This window comes from Symphalangus syndactylus, chromosome 17 (assembly GCF_028878055.3).
Source record: "Symphalangus syndactylus isolate Jambi chromosome 17, NHGRI_mSymSyn1-v2.1_pri, whole genome shotgun sequence".
Taxonomy (NCBI): domain Eukaryota; kingdom Metazoa; phylum Chordata; class Mammalia; order Primates; family Hylobatidae; genus Symphalangus; species Symphalangus syndactylus.
Genome location: NC_072439.2, coordinates 10567973 through 10588276, shown reverse-complemented (window position 1 = coordinate 10588276; position 20304 = coordinate 10567973). Strand labels below are relative to the sequence as shown.

The following is a 20304-nucleotide window of genomic DNA, read 5'->3' as shown; positions in this document are numbered from 1 at the left end:
GTATTTTTGGTAGAGACGGGGTTTCACCGTGCTAACCAGGATGGTTTCGATCTCCTGACCTCGAGATCCGCCCGCCTCGGCCTCCTAAAGTGCTGGGATTACAGGTGTGAGCCACCGCGCCCAGCCCTTACTTTTTATTTTAGAGATGGGTTTTCATCATGTTGCCCAAGCTGGTCTCAGACACCTGGACTCAAGTGATCCACTGGCCTTGGCCTCCCAAAGTGCTGGGATTACAGGCATGAGCCGCCACGTTGGCCACCAGGCCTAATTTTAGAGAAGAGTAAACTGAGGCTAAGCAGGGGAAGGGGTTGCCTAGCCGAGGCTCCAGGGCTGGGAGGGGCAGGTGGAAGGAAGGCTCAGGCAGTTTTAATTTCCGCCATCCTCTGCCTCCAAAAAGGACATCCCCTCCCTCGCCGATACCCAGGCCTCAGTTTCCCTGTCCGTGTCTCCTCGCCTCCCTGGGCTGGCTTCCTGGCTCAGTCCGCAGCCCAGATCGGGACGCAGGGTTGTGGTTGAGTTTTCGACCCCTCGCCTAGGTGCCCCTCCTTCCCGGAGCTAGATTTCTGGGTGTAGGGATCGTGGCCCGGCCCCGCCTCCCGCCTCAGTCTCCCCGTTCGTCCCCCCAGGTGCTGGATCCCGGCCCCGCCTGCCTCGGTTTCCCCGTTCGTTCCCTGTTGGCTGGATCCCCGCCCCGCGCGCCTCGGTTTCCCCGTTCGTCCCCCCCAGGGGCTGAATTCCCGCCCCTCCTGCCTCGGTTTCCCCGTTCGTCCCCCCAGGAACTGGATCCCCTCCCCGCGCTCCTGGGTTTCCGCGTTCGTTCCCGGCAGCCGGGAGGTGGGTGCCCCCGCCCCGCCGCGCAGCCCCAGGCCCCGCCCCTGCCCGCCTCCGGGCGCCCGTCACTTCCTGCCCGGCCCGGTGAAGGCCCTGCCGGGCGGCGGCGGCAGCGACAGCGTACGTGCCATGGTCGCGCTGGAGAACCCTGAGTGCAGCCCGGAGGCGGCGGAGGGCAGCCCGGGCGGGCGGCGGCTGCTGTGAGCGCGGGCGGGCGGGGCGCGGCGGGCGCCGTGGGGCTGGGCTCCCTCCCCTGAGATCCTCTCCCCGCCTCCCCTCCCCTCCTTTCCCTTCCCTCCCCTCGTTCCCTTCCTTCCCCTCGCTCCCATTGCTCCTTTTCCGGGGCTTCAGCCTGTCTCACCTTCCCTTCTCGCCCGCTGTGGACCCCCAGGCTGGGTGGGGGGTCCTCATTGTTACTCAGCGGGGACACCCTCCTGGCGCTGCGGGAGCTCGCTGGGGGAGGGTACCCGGGTCCGCGTTCCCACTTACCTGTTCCGACCCCCACTCCCCGGTCCGCACCCTAATCTCCGGTCCGCCCCCCACTCTCCGGTTCGCCCCCCACTCCCCGGGTCCGCCCCCATACTCCCATGGTCCGCCTCCCTACTTCCCGGTCCGCGTCCCCACTCCCGGGTCCGCCCCCCACTCCCCTGGTTCGCCCCCCAGCTGCCCTGGTCCGCGCTTCCAGTCCCGGGTCCGCCCCCCAACTCCTCGGTCCGTGCCCCCACTCCCCGGTCCGCGCCCCCACTTCCCGGGTCCGCCTCCTCCCACTCCCCGGTCCACCCCCCCCCACTGCCCTGATCCACGCCCCCACTCCTGTGTCCGTCCCCCCACTCCCCGCGTCCGTCCCCCCACTCCCCTGGTCCGCACCCCCATTCTCGGGTCCGCCCCCCAACTCCCTGGTCCATGCCCCCACTCCCTGGTTTTCGCCTCCACTTCCCGGGTCCGCCTCCCCTACTCCCTGGGTCTGCGCCCCCACTCCCGGGTCCGACCCCCCAATTCCTCGGTCCGTCCCCCCACTGCCCTGGACCACGCCCCCACTGCCCTGGACCACGCCCCCACTCCCGGGTCCGCGCCCCCACTCCCCGGGTCCGCGCCCCCACTCCCGGGTCTGTCCCCCCACTCCCCGGGCCCCGAGGTGCCAGCCATGGAGCCTCCCGCCAGAGGGTCCCGGGCCCCTGTCCGCGGGTCGGGGTTCACCCACGCGGCCATGCGCTCCAGCCTGGTCCCTGCCACACGCCCGGCCCCACTCGCCCTCTGGGCTTGTCTGCGCCCCCGCCTTTCCGGGCAGACCCAGCCCCTTACTCTCCTTTGGGTAAATCCCCACAACCCTTGTGGGTTAAAACCCGGCAAGCAGGAGCCCGCGCATCCTTCCCGGGGGACCCGGAAGCGGGGCGGTCTGTGTGGGGGTCACCCACGTGTCACCCCGGCCCGCACAGGGACCCGGGGACCCAGGGTGCGCCCCTGGGGTCCGTGTTGGTGGTGGGCGAGGAGGTGGCGCGTGTTCCGTTCCTGCCTCCTCCGCGTGTGGACGGCGCCACCTGGGCAGGTTGTTTCATGCTCCCTTACCTCAGTTTCCCCTTCTGTAAAATGGGATAGTAAGTGTAGCCTCTTCTCCCAGTGGTGGGGGTTACCGAGCTAGCACTGGGGCGGGCCCAGCAAACGGGAGTGTCCATTGTGTCATTACTAATTATCGTTAATGTTTTATTGGTTCTTTTAGTAGTAGTAATATTTTGAGACAGAGTCTCGCTCTGTCGCCCAGGCTGGAGTGCAGTGGTGCAATCTTGGTTCACTGCAACCTCCACCTCCCGGGTTCAAGCGATTCTCGTGCGGCAGCCTCCCCAGTAGCTGGGATTACAGGCCCCGGCCACCACACTCAGCTAATTGTTACATTTTTAGTAGAGATGGGGTTTCATGATGTTGGCCAGGATGGTCTTGATTTCCTGACCTCATGATCTGCCTGCCTCGGCCTCCCAAAGTGCTGGGATTAGAGGCGTGAGCCACCGCACCCGGCCTTTAGTATTATTTGTATTTATTTATTTATTTGTTTATTTTTTTGAGACGGAGTCTCACTCTGTCGCCCAGGCTGGAGTGCAGTGGCGCGATCTAGGCTCACTGCAAGCTCCGCCTCCCGGGTTCACACAATTCTCCTGCCTCAGCCTCCCGAGTAGCTGGGACTACAGGCGCCTGCCACCGCGCCCGGCTAATTTTTTGTATTTTTAGTAGAGATGGGGTTTCATCGTGTTAGCCAGGATGGTCTTGATCCCTTGACCTTGTGATCCTCCCACCTCGGCCTCCCAAAGTGCTGAGATTACAGGTGTGAGCCACCGTGCCTGCTAGTATTATTTTTAAATGATGATTTATTACTATCATGATTATTATGTGTATTATATCATCACTATTATCTCTACCCAGAGGCCATACCCATCTCTACAGAGGTGATCTGTATCTGAAGGAGAAAGGATGCCTCTTTGATTGGTTGATTGGCTAATTGATTGGAGACAGAGTCTCAGACTATTGGCCAGGCTGGAGCAGAGGAAGCCTTTTTTTTTTTTTTTTTTTCATATTAGAGACGGGATCTTGCTAACTTGTCCAAGCTGGTCTCAAACTTCTGGGGCCATCCTCCCTCCTCTGCCTCCCAAAGTGTTGGGATTACAGGTGTGAGCCACCGCACCCCGCCTAGTAGTAGTGTTTTTTTTGTTTGTTTTGTTTTTTGTTTTTTTTTTTTGAGACGGAGTCTCGCTGTGTCGCCCAGGCTGCAGTGCAGTGTTGCGATCTCAGCTTGCTGCAAGCTCCGCCTCCCGGGCTCATGCCATTCTCCTGTCTCAGGCTCCGCAGTAGCTGGGACTACAGGCACCCGCCACCACGTCCGGAGAATTTTTTGTATTTTTAGTAGAGACGTAGTTTCACCGTGTTAGCCAGGATGGTCTCGATCTCCTGACCTGGTGATTCACCTGCCTCGGCCTCCCAAAGTGTTGGGATTACAGGCATGAGCCACTGCACCTGGCCGTAGTATTGTTATTAATACAGGGTCTCACTCTATCACCCAGGTTGGAGTGCAGTGGTTTGATCACAGCTCACTGCATCCTCCACCTGCGGGCTGAGGCGATCCTCCTGCCCCAGCCTCCCGAGTAGCTAGGACCACAGGTGTGCACCACCATGCCTGGCTAATTTTTTTTTTTTTTTGAGCTGGAGTTTCGCTCCTGTTGCCCAGGCTGGAGTGCAATAGTGCGATCTCGGCTCACTGCAACCTCCACCTCCCAGGTTCAAGTGATTCTCCTGCCTCAGCCTCCTGAGTAGCTAGGATTATAGGCATGTGCCACCACACCCAGCTAATTTTGTATTTTTAGTAGAGACGGAGTTTCTCCGTGTTGGTCAGGCTGGTCTTGAACTCCCAACCTCAGGTGATCCGCCCACCTCGGCCTCCCAAAGTGCTGGGATTACAGGCATGAGCCACTGTGCCCGGCCTGGCTAATTTTTTAATTTGTTGTAGAGACGAGGGTCTTACTATGTTGCCTAGGCTGGTCTCGAACTCCTGGACTCAAGGGATCCACCTGCCTTGGGCTCACAAAGTGCTGGGATTACAGGTGTGAGCCACTGCACCCACGTAACGTCTCCTCTAAGGGGGACCTTGAACCACCTGGAGTGGGCATTTACCCTCAAAATGGGCTCTTCTTCCTGGGTCTTCTGTTTTCTTTTTTTTTTTGATGGGGGTTGGGGGGACGGGGTCTTGCTCTGTCACCCAGGCTGGAGTGCAGTGGCGCGATCTCAGCTCACGGTAACCTTTGCCTCCCAGGTTCAAGTGATTCTCCTGCCTCAGCCTCCTGCGTAGCTGGGATTACAGGCACGTGCCCCCACGCCTGGCTAATTTTTGTAATTTTAGTAGAGACAAGGTTTCACCATGTTGGCCAGGCTGGTCTCGAACTGCTGACCTCAGGTGATCCACCTGCCTTGGCCTTCCAAAGTGCTGGGATTGCAGGAGTGAACCACCACGCCTGCCACCCTGGGTCTTCTTGAAGCCCAGGTGTAGTGACTCCTGTGTAACTATGTAAATACACTCATGTTTCCGCTCTCAGCCCTCAGTCACTGGGTGTTTACCTGGCAGCTGTGTCCTGGCGGGGGGTTAGGGACTGCTGGGAGCCGCCGCAGTCTGCCCTACCCCAGGCTGAGTCACCTCTGCCCTGAGCCCTGGCTTCCTGATGCACAAGTGGGTTCCTCTCTTGCTGTCTCTTGTGGGTTACTGGGGGTGGGGCCAGTGCTGGGAAAGGTGTGTTTTTGCTCAAGGGACTGAGGGTTCACAGTTCCCCTCTCAAAATCTGCAAGGAGTAGAATTGGGAGTGGCCAGGAGGCCTGTTCCCCCAAACCCCAGCAGCTCCCCAGCTTGGGCTGCGCCCCGCTCTGTGGACACACATCCTCGAGCCTTCAGGGTCCAGGAAGCCTCAGATACCCCCCCGGGTCCTCAGTTTACTCGTCTGTAAAGTGGTCTTGTTGAGTGGTGTGGGAAACAGATGAACCAGCCCTTAGGAAGTGTGTCAACAGAAGTTTAGTTATTCATTCAACAGGCAGTGAGCGCCGCTGTGGGCTGGTCACAGGCTGGGACCGGGGGTGGTGGGCGGCCGGGGGCGGACCCTGTCTTGTTCTGTGGGCCTAGTGAGCTAGTGATTAAGGAGCAAAGAAGTAAACAGGCCGGCTGGGGCGGGTTGGTTTCCAGAGCTTCCTGGTAAGGCTGACTGGGCTAAGTGGGGGGTGGGGCCGTTCATGGGGGAGGTGAACACAGAGCCCAGGCTGGAATGAGCAGGTGCATCAGGCAGAGACCGGGGCTCCCTGAGTTTGGAGCACTGTGCGGAGCGGCCTGTGGCGGGGTGTGGGATTTTTTTTTTATTTTGAGACACTCTCATTCTGTCACCCAGGCTGGAGTGCAGTGGTGCGATCTCGGCTCACTGCAGACTTCACCTCCCGGGTTCAAGTGATTCTCCTGCCTCAGCCTCCTGAGTAGCTGGGACCACAGGCGCCCACCACTATGCCCGGATAATTTTTTTGTGTTTTTCGTAGAGACGGGGGTTTCACCATGTTGGCCAGGCTGGTCTCGAACTCTTGGCCTCAAGTGATCCACCTGCCTCAGCTTCCCAAAGTGCTGGGGTTAGAAGCGTGAAGCACCGCGCCTGGCTGGGCATGGGGATTTTGATGAGGTCTTCCTGTTCCTTCCATTTCTGGAGAGGAGTGTTGGTGACTCCCAGGCCCCACTGCCTACCCCAGAGGCCAGATGTTTTTTTGTTTTTGTTTTTTTTCAGAGACAGAGTTTCGCTCTGTCGCCCAGGCTGGAGTACAATGGTGCGACCTCAGCTCACTGCAACCTCCACCTCCCAGGTTCAAACAATTCTCCTGCCTCAGCCTCCCAAGTAGCTGGGACTACAGGCGTGCACCACCACTCCTGGCTAATTTTTGTATTTTTGTAGAGATGGGGTTTTACCATGTTGGCCAGGATGGTCTCCATCTCTTGACCTCATGATCCACCCACCTCGGCCTCCCAAAGTACTGGGATGACAAGCTTAAAGATGTTTCTTAACTTCCTGCTAGAAACTGGTTGAAGTCAGCCGGGCGCGGTGGCTCACGCTTGTAATCCCAGCACCTTGGGAGGCCGAGGCGGGCGGATCACGAGGTCAGGAGATCGAGACCACGGTGAAACCCCGTCTCTACTAAAAATACAAAAAAAAAAAAAATTAGCCGGGCGTGGTGGCGGTCGCCTGTAGTCCCAGCTACTCCGAGAGGCTGAGGCAGGAGAATGGCGTGAACCCGGGAGGCGGAGCTTGCAGTGAGCCGAGATTGCGCCACTGCACTCCAGCCTGGGCGACAGAGCGAGACTCCATCTCAGGTAAAAAAAAAAAAAAAAAAAAAAAAAAAGAAACTGGTTGAAGTCAGCCAGCTCCATCTGATGGCGGGACTCGATTTCCAGTGCTCAGCTCAGCACTAGAGGCCCTGCCCTGCTAACCGAAACAGGCGCAGGCCCTTGTGTTGCGATGCTAGGCCAAGGGGGAGCCAGGCCTGGTCCTGGGATGCTGGGGAGCCATGGGCTGTGCTGGAGCGGGGGAAGGACCAGGCAGGTCCTTGTGGGCCTGGAGGAGAGGCCTGTGGGACTTTGATATGAGGCATGGTGAGGGAAGCAGGGTAGCTCTGGGGTTCTGGGTCAGACCTAGGTTCATATCCGGCTCCTTTCATTGTCTGGGTGGTGATGGGGGACGGCCCTGCCTCTCCAAGCCTCGGGTCCTTCATCTGTAAAATGGGGTGATACCAGGCCCGTTGCTGGGATGGCTTGAGCTGTGTCACCGAGCCCCGCCCCCTCTGACTTCCCTGAGGACTCCCCTCGGATGTCACTTCTGTTATCGGCCCTGTCCAGCTGCTGGGGTGGAGAAGTAGGCCCTGGGGCCTCGGAGGGGGGGCTGTGGGTGAATCTGGGGCATGGGACGGAGTGCTCCTGCCTCAGGGAGGCAGCTTCAGGCTGATCCAGCGTCAGAGACGCTGGTTTAACATGACCCTGCGTTCCCACTGAGTGCCCGTCGGCTGCTGTGCTCTGTGCTGAAGGCATGGTCCACCACCTCCTTCTCCAGCTGCCCTCTTTGCAGCAATGGGAGCTTGGGCGGTGACTTTGTGCCTTGGTTTACAAATCTGTATAATGGGGGCCGGGCGTGGTGGCGCGTGCCTGTAATCCCAGCTACTCGGGAGACTGAGGCAGAAGAATCACTTGAACCTGGGAGGCAGAGGTTGCGGTGAGCTGAGATTGCACCACTGGACTCCAGCCTGGGCGACAGAGGGAGACTGTCTCAAAAAAAAAAAAAAAAGGCCAGGCACGCTGGCTCACACCTGTAATCTCAGCACTTTGGGAGGCCGAGGCGGGCAGATCACGAGGTCAGGAGATTGAGACCATCCTGGCTAACACGGTGAAACCTCGTCTCTACTAAAAAAAAACAAAAAATTAGCCGGGCGTGGTGGCGGGCGCCTGTAGTCCCAGCTACTCTGGAGGCTGAGGCAGGAGAATGGTGTGAACCCGGGAGGTGGAGCTTGCAGTGAGCCGAGATCGAGCCAGTGCACTCCAGCCTGGACGACAGAGCCAGACTCTGTCTCAAAATAAATAAATAAATAAAATTCCCATCTCTACTAAAAATAAATAAATTAGCCAGGCGTGGTGGTGTGCACTTGTAATCCCAGCTACTCGGGAGGCCGAGGCAGGAGAATCACTTCAACCTGGGAGGCAGAAGTTGCAGTGAGCTGAGATCACACCACTGCGCTCCAGCCTGGGTGACAGAGCGAGACTCTGTCTCAAAAAAAAAAAAAAAAAAAGCGGGGGTGGGGAGTTTCAGGGTGAAGCTTCATAGCTGGGGTTCACACCCCGGGCTGAGATTCCAGGACCTGCCCTGCTAACGCCGCCGCCCGGCGAGGAGGCGGTTTTGGAGTTTCCAGGCTTGCCTGGGCCATTGAGTTCCGAGCACCTGGTCCAGGGTCGAAGCTTGACCCGTGCCTCTGCCTGCAGGTCCCTGTTGGTGGGTACTTGTGCACATGTGAGGTTTTTGTTCTGATGACTTTTCACAGATTTTTGCCGCAGTCTGTGGAGACTGCCTGTCCTCTTCCCACTTCAGACAGCCCTGGGTCTCCTCAGCTTGCTTACTTTTTTTTTTTTTTTTTTGAGACAGAGTCTTGCTCTGTCGCCCAGGCTGGAGTGCAGTGGTGCGATCTCGGCTCACTGCAACCTCCACTTCCCAGGTTCAAGTGATTCTCCTGCCTCAGCCTCCCGAGTAGCTGGGATTACAGGTACCTGCCACCACCTTTTTTTTTTTTTTTTGAGACAGAGTTTCACTCTTGTTGCCCAGGCTGGAGTGCAACGGCATGATCTTGACTCACCGCAACCTCCGTCTCCTGGGTTCAAGCAATTCTCCTGCCTCAGCCTCTCGAATAGCTGGGATTACAGGCATGTGCCACCATGCCTGGCTAATTTTTGTATTTTTAGTAGAGATGGGGGTTTCTCCATGTTGGTCAGGATGGTCTCGAACTCCCGACCTCAGGAGATCCGCCCCCCCCGGCCCCCCCAGCTTCCCAAAGTGTTGGGATTACAGGCATGAGCCACCACACCCAGCGTACTTTTTTTTTTTTTGAGACCAAGTCTCGCTCTGTTCAGCAGGCTGGGGTGCAGTGGCACAATCTTGGCTCACTGCAACCGCTGCTTCCCGGGTTCAAGCAATTCTCCTGCCTCAGCCTCCTGTGTAACTGGAATTACAGGTGCACGCCACCACGCCCGGCTCATTTTTTTGTATTTTTAGTAGACATGGGGTTTCACCATGTTGGCCAGGGTGGTCTTGAACTCCTGACCTCAAGTGATCCGCCTACCTCGGCCTCCCAAAGTGCTGGGAACATGGGCGTGAGCCACCGCACCCGGCCAATCAGCTTCTTTACTTTTGATTGAGATGTAACAGCTGGTCTGTAAAGTGCACAGACTTAAGGCTTGAGGACTCTTTACATGTGTGTGGACCCTGATGAGCGCTGCCCTCATTTCTGACCCCCTTGACTGCATTTTTTTTTCTTTTTTTGTTTTTTTTTTTTTTTTTGAGACAGAGTCTCGCTCTTTCACCCAGGCTGGAGTGCAGTGGCGTGATCTCCGCTCACTGCAAGCTCCGCCTCCCGGGTTCACGCCATTCTCCTGCCTCAGCCTCTCCGAGTAGCTGGGACTATAGGCGCCCGCCACCACGCCCGGCTAATTTTTTGTATTTTTAGTAGAGACGGGGTTTCACCTTGGTCTCGATCTCCTGACCTCGTGATCCGCCCGCCTCGGCCTCCCAAAGTGCTGGGATTATAAGCGTGAGCCACTGCGCCTGGCCTTTTTTTTCTTTTTTAAGACAGAGTCTTGGTCTGTCACCCAGGCTGGAGTGCAGTGGTACAATCTCAGCTCACTGCAGCCTCCACCTTCTGGGCTCAAGTGATCCTCCCGCCTCAGCCTCCTGAGTAGCAGGGACCATGATGTTGCCCAGGCTGGTCTCGAACTCCTGGCCTCAAGCTGTCCTTCCTCCTCAGCTTCCCAAAGCTCTGGGATTACAGGCATGAGCCACTGCGCCTGGCTTCCCTTGACTGAATCTTGTCTCAACTGACCTAGAGTTTCCAAGCGTTTTCCAAAGTCTTTTGGGGGTTGCAGGGGTGGGTGGGTCGCTTTTAATTTTTGTGTTGAGAACTCTGGATGCTATTAGGGATTTTGGACTGTGGGCTCTCTTGGAATTTTTATTGAGGATTGATTTGGTGGTTATTTGTTTGAGTGTCTCCTGTGTACCAGGCATGGCTGTGAGTGCCGGGGGTGGGGGTTACAGCCAGCCAGCAAACCCGGGCCGCCTGTGCAAAGGTCGGAGGCAGGACTGGAAATCGTGACTTGGAAGCAGCAGCAGCCAGGAGGTGCCACTGTGGGGTTGGAGCAGCATGTGTTTCAGGCGGGGTGGAGTTAGGAGATAAGGGTGGAGCCGATCCTGGTACCCCCAGACCCTGGAGTCCATGTCAGCCCTGTGGTGTGGGGGTTTCTGAGCCCAGTGGAGCTCTGCAGCCTATGGTCTGGGGCTGACGAAGCAAGCGTTACGGTTTTTTGTTTGTTTTTTGAGACGGAGTCTCGCTCTGTCACCCAGGCTGGAGTGCAGTGGCACGATCTCAGAGATTCACTGCAAGCTCCGCCTCCCGGGTTCATGCCATTGTCCTGCCTCAGCCTCCCGGGTAGCTGGGACTACAGGCGCCCGCCACCACGCCCGGCTAATTTTTTGTATTTTTAGTAGAGACGGGGTTTCACAGTGTTAGCCAGGATGGTCTCGATCTCCTGACCTCGTGATCTGCTCGCCTAGGCCTCCCAAAGTGCTGGGATTACAGGCATGAGCCACCGCGCCCGGCCTGTTTGTTTTGAGGCACGGTCTTGCTCTGTCGTCCAGGCTGGAGTGCGCAATATTGCAGTCACAGCTCACTGCAGCCTCAAAATCCCCAGGCTCAAGGGATCCACCCACCTTGGGATCCCGAAGTGCGGGGATTACATGAGCCCCCACGCCCCGCTTGTGTGGTTTTTCTTTGCCAGAAAAGTCCCCATCCAAGGGGCTCCCCCACCAGCCTGCTTCCCGGGTGCCGGGTGGCTGCCATGCGCGCCTACCTCCCCGCAAACGCCGCCTGCTTCCCAGGTACCTGGTGGCTGCTGTGCGCGCCTATCCCCCCTTCTCCCCCCAAACGCCGCGTGTTTCCCGGGTGCCTGGTGGCTGCTGTGCGCGCCTATCCCCCCTTCTCCCCCCAAACGCCGCCTGTTTCCCGGGTGCCTGGTGGCTGCTGTGCGCGCTTACCCCCCTCCCACCACCCGCTTCCCGGGTGGCTGCCTATTCCCCCCCCACTGAGTGGCTTGGCCCTTGGATTCTCAGTGGGAGGCACAGCTGTGACAGCTAATCCATCTCAACAATTAATGCCATTTGCTCCGGCTAGGCCGATTAGCTCTGGGGAGGGTGCTGCAGCCCCACTCTCATCCTGGCCCCGGGGACGGGGGACATTAAGGGCGGCTTGGGGGAGGCTGAGGCATCACCTTGAGCTTCTGCGGCTGTTTTCTGGCTCCTCTGCTGCTGGGGGTGGGGGATGTGGATAAAATCAAGTTTCTTGACTCTCTGTTTCTGAAGGAAGCCATTCACATCCCAAAGACTGTGGGCCTTGCTGGCTTACAGCTAACACCTTGAACACTGGGGTTGGGGGTGGGCGGCAGCTTTTCTCGGTCATTCACCTGCTGTGTGACTTTGGGCAAGTGTGTTCACTTCTCTGAGCCTCAGTTTAGTAATCTGTCATCACAGTTTTTTGGTTTTTTTTTTGAGACAGGGTCTCACTCTGTCGCCCAGGCTGGAGTGCGGTGGCACAATCTCAGCTCACTGCAGCCTCCGCCTCCAGGGTTCAAGCCATTCTCTCACCTCAGCCTCCTGAGTAAGCTGAGATTACAGGCGCCCGCCACCACGCCTGATTAATTTTTGTATTTTTTTTGGTAGAGACAGGGTTTCACCGTGTTGGCCAGGCTGGTCTTCAACCTCTGACCTCAAGTGATCCACCCACCTTGGCCTCCCAATGTGCTGGGATTATAGGCATGAACCAATGTGCCTGACCTAATTTTTTTTTTTTTTTTGGACAGAGTCTTGCTCTGTTGCCTAGGTTGGAGTGCAGTGGTGCCATCATGCCAACCTCAACCTCCTGGACTTAAGTGATCCTCCTGCCTCAGGCCCCTGAGTAGCTGGGACTACAGGCAGGTACGAGCACACCGGTTAATTTTTTAATTTTTTTTTTTTTGTAGAGACAGAAAAATATAATAGTCTTATTTTTTTTTTTCATAGTCTTGCTATGTTGCTCAGGCTGGTCTTGCACTGCTGAGCTTAAGTGAACCGCCGGCCTCAGCTTCCCACAGTGCTGGGATCACAGGCATGAGCCACCACACCTGGCCCGTCTTCGCAATTGTCTGCTTCCTGGGTGATGTCAGGATGAAACAAAATAGGATTTTAAGGGCGCAGGACTCCACACACCGTAGGGGTGAGCTCTCCATTGCTGGGAGAAACCAAGCAGGCCATGACTGGTAGGGCTCTTCTCGGAGATGCTGGCCAGCCTTGGCCCTGAGGACCACCCCTGCCCCGGCCCACAGGCCCCTTTCCGGCTGCCTGCCTGCCCTAGCCAGCTCCCAGGTGAAGAGACTCTCGGCCTCCAGGCGGAAACAGCACTTCATCAACCAGGCAGTGCGGAACTCAGACCTCGTGCCCAAGGCCAAGGGGCGGAAGAGCCTCCAGCGCCTGGAGAACAGTGAGCAGGGGTTGGGAGGTGTCTCCTGGGGGCTTCTGGGCCTTGTAGAATGGCGTGCACGTTGGTGTTACCTGTTACCCCTCCCATAGCTGTGCCTGGGTGGGGCTGGGGACCCAAAGAGGTGTCAGCTGTAGGCCAGGGGACCATACAAATAGAGCCAGACACAGGCACCCCCTGGACTCTTGGATCAGGGCTGGGTGGGAGGGCGCCCTGGGCATGGGAGCTGGGGCTTTAAAGGATATGTAGGAGTTCCACAAGCCAGAACCTGGAGTCTACGTGGTTTCTGTACCTTCTGGGGAAGACAGCTGGAGCATGGAGGTGGGGAGGCTGAGATGATAAAAAAGGAGGAAGGCTAGTTCTTGGGTCCCCATGGTGCCTGGGGGTCCTCAAATGCCACCCTGGTCCAGAGAGCATCTGTTTCCACCTAGCCCAGTACCTCCTGACCCTGCTGGAGACAGATGGGGGCCCGCCTGGCCTGGAGGACGGAGACTTGGCACCCCCTGCATCACCAGGCATCTTTGCCGAGGCCTGCAACAACGCCACCTACGTGGAGGTGCGGCCCCTGACCCCCTCACTCCCTCCACGCGGGGACCCCCAGCAGCTGCTCATCGGTTCTCTTACGGCCAGGCTATCGCCTGTGCCCGTACCCCCGCCAGGGGCACCCGCCCACTTCTGGTCTCCTAATGAAGGCCCCTCAGTCTCCTTTGGGACCAGGCCAGAATCCCCACCCCACCCCTGGAACCTTCGAGCTCCTGGATTCACCTGCCCAACACGTTTGGGAACCCTCCAACGATTGCGAGAGTGTTTCACCTCAATTCCCCCCCACCCCGAGACAGCTGGGCTCATCCCGGTTCCCCGTGTCCCTGCGCTCAGCTCAGGGCCCGACACAAGCAGCGGCCCCTCAGTGGACAAAGGTGACCGCAGGAGCGCGTCCACGTGCTTGGCGGCCTTCCGTGTCCATTTGCCCGGGGATGTCAGCCCAGCCGGGCGTCTCATGGCAAGCCTGCCTCCCTGCCTGTCTTCCAGGTCTGGAACGATTTCATGAACCGCTCCGGGGAGGAGCAGGAGCGAGTTCTTCGCTACCTGGAAGATGAGGGCAGGAGCAAGGCGCGGAGGAGGGGCCCTGGCCGAGGGGAGGACCGGAGGAGAGGTGCGGGCCGGGCTGGGGTGGGTGTGGGTGGGGCCAGGGCATGGATGGGGGCGGGGCATGGTGTGGGCGGGGCCTGGAGTGGGTTGGACCTAGTGTGTGGGTGAGGTCAGGATATGGATGGGGACAGGGCAGTGGGGTGTGTGGGACCAGGAAGGGGTGGGTAGGATATGGATGGGGTTGGACATGGAGTGGGTGTGGCCAGGATGTGGGGGCAGGATCTGGATGGCAGTGGGTAGGGGTGGGGCTTGGAGATGGATGGGGGTGGGGCTAGCTGGGTTTTGTGGGCCTGGAGTGGGTGGGGCCTCATGTATAGCTGGGGCGAACATACAGGTAAGGGTAGGGTCAGCTGGATGGGTTGGGGTCAGAGCCCTGTGTGGGTAGGGTCTGCTGGCTGGGTGGGGCCACAGTATCGGTGAAGTTGTGGTTTGGTGGGTAGGCGAGGCCAAGGCACAGATGGGCGTGGTCTTCCCCGGGCAGGCGTGGTCTTCCCCGGGCAGGCGTGGTCTTCCCCGGGCAGGCGTGGTCTTCCCCGGGCGGGCGTGGTCTTCCCGGGTGGGCGTGGTCTTCAGGTGGGCGTGGTATGGCAGGTGGGCAGGGCCAGGACGAGCGCCCCAAGACTGCCCCCTGTTCCCCCACTCCTGCAGAGGACCCCGCCTATACACCCCGCGAGTGCTTCCAGCGCATCAGCCGGCGTCTGCGAGCCGTCCTCAAGCGCAGCCGCATCCCCATGGTGAGTGCCGGAGTGCCGGGCTTCGCCTTTCTATCCGCCTGGTCTGTTTCGAAGGCCCGTTTCCCAGGCACAGGTTCTCACCCGGTGCAGGTCATGTCAGGGGACACAGGACAGGATACAGACAGCGGGACCAGGGCCCTGAGTAGGAGGGCGGGGGCAACGAAGGCGGGCACTGCAGGGTGTAGGAGTTCCCTCCGCGGAAGGCACAGGCAGGAGGTGACATGGTGGCCTCAGAGACAGTTAAGCAGCCTCACGTGGTGGGTCGGACGTCATGTTTGAGCCCAGCGCTGTGGGCTCCTGGGGGCCCTGGACCTCCCCGGCCCCCCACCCGCAAGTCCTGCAGTTCCCTGACCACTGGGCCGCCCTCCCCAGGAAACGCTGGAGACCTGGGAGGAGCGGCTGCTTCGGTTCTTCTCCGTGTCCCCCCAGGCCGTGTACACAGCCATGCTGGACAACAGGTAAGGGGGGGCGGCCAGGTAGGTGGACCCCCCCAGTCTGCGGCCAGGTGGGCAGACACTCCTGGCCAGGTGGGCGGACCCTCCCAGGCTGTGGCCAGGTGGGCAGACACCTCACGCTGCGGCCCCTGCACGGCGCTCACTGCCCGTTCCCCACAGCTTCGAGAGGCTCCTGCTGCACGCCGTCTGCCAGTACATGGACCTCATCTCAGCCAGTAAGTGCCGGTGGCCGCCAAGACCCCAAGTTGGCCAGCTCAACATGGGAAAGTGGCCAGGGTCCCAGGGGCCTGGTTCCTCAGAGTGGGGCTTGGTGGGGAGGTGGGGAAGGGGGCTGGAGTGGGGACACTACGAACTCAGGGGTGGCAGTGGGACCCTGGCTTGAAGTCACCAGAAGCTCCCTGCGTATCCGGCCCCACGCGGGGTGACCACAGACACAACCAGGCTGGTGGACACAGACACTCCTCCATCTACATCTTCGGGGCCTGGGGTGGGGGTAATGAAGCCTGGATTTGAGGGACCTCCCAGAGCCAGAGATAAGATGGGGGCACGCAGTGTCTGGAAGGTTCGCATTTAACTCTAAGGCCTCCCACATACCACACATGGGACCTCAGGCAAGACCCCCTACTGGCCCCTGGCTTCCACTTTTCCAACGGGGCGTGGTCTCAGAACTCACCCCCCTAGTGAAGGTCTGTGCAGGCGCCTGCTGGCCCCAGGTATCCCATCTGGTCCTGAGCCTCTCACACCTGTCTCTGCCGCCCGCCTGGAGTTGCCGAGGCGATGGTTTCCGTGGCAACCTGACCATGCCTCCCTCTGTTCTCTCTGTGGGAGACGCAGCCCCCATGCCTGCCTCTGCTCAGCACATCGGGCCTTGGCTGGGGGTGTGGGGCTTGGAGCTTGGTGGGTATGGAGCTGTGGTCCTGACGCGGAAGACGAGGGGTCCCAGCAAGATGGGGAGTAGAGGATGGGGGTCCCAGGCAGAGGGGACTGCTGAGGCACGGAGCTCACATGGGACATGGCTAGTTTTTTTTTTGTTTTGGTTGGTTAGGTTTGGTTTTTTTGAGACAGAGTCTCATTCTGCCGCCCAGGCTGGAGTGCAGTGGTGTAATCTTTGCTCATTGCAACCTCCACCTCCGGGTTCAAGCGATTCTCCTGCCTCAGCCTCCTGAGTAGCTGGGATCACAGGTGCCCGCCACCGCGCCCGGCTAATTTTGTATTTTTAGTAGAGATGGGTTTCTTTTTTTTTTTTTTTTTTTTTCGAGACAGAGTCTCGCTCCGTCACCCAGACTGGAGTGCAGTGGCGCAGTCTCGGCTCACTGCAAACTCCGCCTCCCGGGTTCACACCATTCTCCTGCCTCAGCCTCTCCGAGTAGCTGGGACTACAGGCGCCCGCCAACACGCCCGGCTAATTTTTTGTATTTTTAGTAGAGACGGGGTTTCACCATGGTCTCGATCTCCTGACCTCGTGATCCGCCCGCCTCGGCCTCCCAAAGTGCTGGGATTACAAGCGTGAGCCACCGCGCCCGGCTGTTTTTTTTTTTTTTTTTTTTTTTTGAGACCAAGTCTCGCTCTGTCACCCAGGCTGGGGTGCAGTGGCACGATCTCGGCTCACTGCAAGCTCCACCTCCCGGGTTCATGCCATTCTCCTGCCTCAGCTTCCCGAGTAGCTGGGACTACAGGCGCCTGCCCACCACGCCTGGCTTTTTTTTTTTTTTTTTTTTTTTAGTAGAGACGAGGTTTCACCGCGTTAGCCAGGATGGTCTCGATCTGACCTCGTGATCCGCCCGCCTCGGCCTCCCAAAGTGCTGGGATTACAGGCTTGAGCCACCGCGCCTGGCCCTAGAGACAGGGTTTCACCATGTTGGTCAGGCTGGTCTCGACCTCCTGACCTCAGATGATCCTCCTGCCTTGGCCTCCCAGAGTGCTGGGATTACAGGCGTGAGCCACTGCGCCTGGCCAGGTCATTCATTTTTTTTGCAGTGAGGGGGAGATGGGGAAGGGGAGGCTGGTGGGGGCTGGACCACTCATGGCCTAGGTGCCTCAAAACCACCTCTGCAAGGCAGGGAACCTGAGGGGAGGCCGGACACTCCGCCAGGCAGGCATGTGAGTGGCCATGCGGCCTCAGGCTCGGTGCATTTAGAGTGCTCCTGTAGGGAGCCTCAGGTGTTCTTGTGAGCCAGGCTCCCGGACCCGGGAACTTAGGGTCAGCCAGGCCGCAGTGACCAGCACACACCTGCTGGCGGTGACCTCCCTGGGAAGAAGCGAGGGCAGTGCGGGTCTGAGGCACTTCTACCTGCCGCGGCTCCCAAATTCCTCCCATTCTTGCCCCGCTGGTCCCTTCTGCAGGTGCCGACCTGGAGGGGAAGCGGCAGATGAAGGTCAGTAATCGGCACCTGGATTTCCTGCCGCCGGGGCTGCTCCTGTCCGCCTACCTGGAGCAGCACAGCTGATGGCGGCCCTGCGGAGACCCCGCCGCTGCCTCGCCCAGCCACCAAGCCCTCCGATAACTTCGGCTAAAATATTTTCCATATTTTTAGAATTTGTCCTTGGAAACCTTTTTCGCTTGGGGTGGTCTCTCTCACTCTGCCCCCTCCTCACGCAGCTCTTGGCAGTTAACAGACGCTGGCGGCTAGGGCTGCCCATGCCATCCCAGCTCCAAGCTTCCCACTCCGGGACTTGTATTTGGGTGGGGAGACCTGACCTGGGCATGTTCCTGTTTCTTCATCACTGAGCTTTTCTGGCCCGGTCTGAAGCTCAAGTGAGGAGGGGGAGGCCGGGTTTTTATCACTTTTAATGAATTTGATGTGATTTGTTGTAGATTTTTAAATTTCCCTTTTGGAGAGAAAAACCAAAAAAACTCGCCCCACTGGTAAAGCATGGGTCTTGGTGCCAGCCCCTGCTCAGTCCCTCCCAGTTTTTAGCTTGAATGAGGGTGGGGTCTCTGGGACCCTGCCCCTCATGCCAGAAGCATCTTGTGTTGTATGTGTGTGTGTGTGTGTGTGTGTGTGTGTGTGCCCTGAGACCCAGGACAGAAGCCACGGTCCTAAGACCTGGTTTTATCCTCGTCATCCTGCGTGTCCTCCCCCACACCACCTGTGTCAGGGCTCAGGGTCTCCTGCTTTATACGAGCCAGCCTCCTTTCCTCCCCTCCTTTATGCTGGGGGTCCAGGACTTCCAGCCAGAAGCCTCTGCCCTTACACTACCTTGTCTGTCCTCCCTGTCCCGTGTCCCCCTGTCCCCCAGCCTGACTCCTGCCTGATAGCTCCTGTGTCCCCATGCTGGTCCTCCTGGCCCAGGCTGCAGGAGCCAGGCTGGGGGGCCTCCCCACCCCCTCGCTGCGTGTGGGTAATTGTGTTTTGGGGGAAAGTGGGGAATTTAATAAATTTCTGGTGCTCTGGCCTCAGGCTGTGTGGGTTTTTCTTTGGGGCAGGGCCGCGGGCATAGTAGGTCCTGGCCACCAAGGGCTGCAGGTGCCCCCCTGGCTCCTCCGCCCTTGGATGCCTGGGTTTAAACCCTGGCTCTGCCACACGCCTGCTGTGTGACCTTGGGTGAGTGGCTTGTACGAGTGCCTTGGGGCCCCTGTAGACCTTGGGTGAGTGGCTTGTATGAGTGCCTTGGTGCCCCTGTAATGGAGGGTCTCACACAGGGGGCTTGAGACGACAGAAGGCCAGCGCAGTAGCTCACGCCTGTGATCCCAGCACCTTGGGAGGCCAAGGCAGGAGGATCGCTTGAGCCCAGGAGTTTGAAACCAACCAGGGCAACATAGCAAGACCCTGTCTCTAAAAAACATGAGAGAAATTAGCAGGGTTGGCCAGGCGTGGTGGCTGCTCACACCTGTAATCCCAGCACTTTGGGGATGCCGAGGCGGGTGGATCATGAGATCAGGAGTTCAAGACTAGCCTGACCAACATGGAGAAACCCTGTCTCTATTAAAAATACAAAATTAACCGGGTGTGGTGGTGCATGCCTGTAATGCCAGCTACTCAGGAGGCTGAGGCAGGAGAATTGCTTGGACCCAGGTGGTAGAGACTGCAGTGAGCTGAGATCGCACCATTGCACTCCAGCCTGGGCAACAAGAGCAAAACTCTGTCACAAAAAAAAAAAAAAAAAAAAAATTAGCAGGGTGTGATGTGCGCCTGTAGTCCCAGCTACTTGGGAGGCTGAGGTGGGAGGATCACTTGAGCCTGGGAGGCTGAGGCTGCAGTGAGCTGAGACCGTGCCGCTGCACTTCAGCCTGGGTACGGAGGAAGATCCTGTGTCAAAGAGAAGCAAAAAGGAAATCTATCCTCTCACAATGCTGGAGGTAGAAGTCTGAGGTCAAGCTGTCTGCAGGGCAGTGCTCCCTCCAGCGTCTCTAGGGGAGGAGCTTTCTCGCCTTCCCCGCTTTCTGGGGACTTCATGTGTCCATGGCTTGTGGCCACATTGCTGTGCTCTCATCTCGAAGTGGCAGTTTTCCCTGTGTGTTGTCTTGTCTTGACATTGTCCTCTCCTCACGTGTCTGTGCCCAAATATCCATCCCTATGACGCCCGTCATTGGGTTAGGCCCATGCTAATCACCTCCTTTTAACCTGATTACCTCTGCAAAGACCCTGTTTCCAAATAAGGTCACATTCCGAGGTAGTGGGAGTTAGGAATTCAACCTCTTTTTTTTTTTTTGAGACGGAGTCTCGCTGTCACCCAGGCTGGAGTGCAGTGCCGCGATCTCGGCTCACTGCAAGCTCTGCCTCCCGGGTTCACGCCATTCTCCTGCCTCAGCCTCCTGAGTAGCTGGGACTACAGGCGCCCACCACCACACCCGGCTAATTTTTTGTATTTTTAGTACAGACGGGGTTTCACTGTATTAGCCAGGATGGTCTCCATCTCCTGACATCGTGATCCTCCCACCTTGGCCTCCCAAAGTGCTGGGATTACAGGCGTGAGCCACCGCGCCCGGCCTTTTTTTTTTTTTTTTTTTAGACAGGGTCTAGCTCTGTTGCCCTGGCTGGAGTGCAGTGGTGCAATCCCAGCTCACTGCAGCCTTGACCTCCCAGACTGAAGTGATCCTCCCACTTTTGCCTCCCGAGTAACGGGTCCTACAAGTGTGCATCACCCCACCCAGCTATTTTACTTACTTATTTATTTATTTATTTATTTATTTATTTATTTATTTATTTTGAGACAGTCTTGCTCTGTCCCCCAGGCTGGCGTGCAGTGGCACAATCTCAGCTCACTGCAACCTCCACCTCCTGGGTTCAAGTGATTCTCCTGCCTCAACCTCCCGAGTAGCTGGGACTACAGGCATGTGTCACCATGCCCAGCTAATATTTTTGTATTTTTAGTAGAGATGT

General features: G+C 58.2%; 1 protein-coding gene across 1 annotated transcript; it reads left to right on the top strand.

The window, feature by feature from the left end:
* Positions 1 to 887: 887 nt before the first annotated feature.
* On the top strand, positions 888 to 18376 carry R3HDM4 (R3H domain containing 4). The gene is made up of 8 exons (XM_055247677.2): positions 888 to 1031; positions 12491 to 12645; positions 13074 to 13198; positions 13672 to 13795; positions 14440 to 14525; positions 14898 to 14983; positions 15140 to 15195; positions 17324 to 18376. The coding sequence occupies exons 1-8, from the start codon at positions 961 to 963 to the stop codon at positions 17425 to 17427; spliced, it is 807 nt and encodes a 268-aa protein (XP_055103652.2). The 5' UTR covers positions 888 to 960; the 3' UTR covers positions 17428 to 18376.
* Positions 18377 to 20304: the final 1928 nt, after the last annotated feature.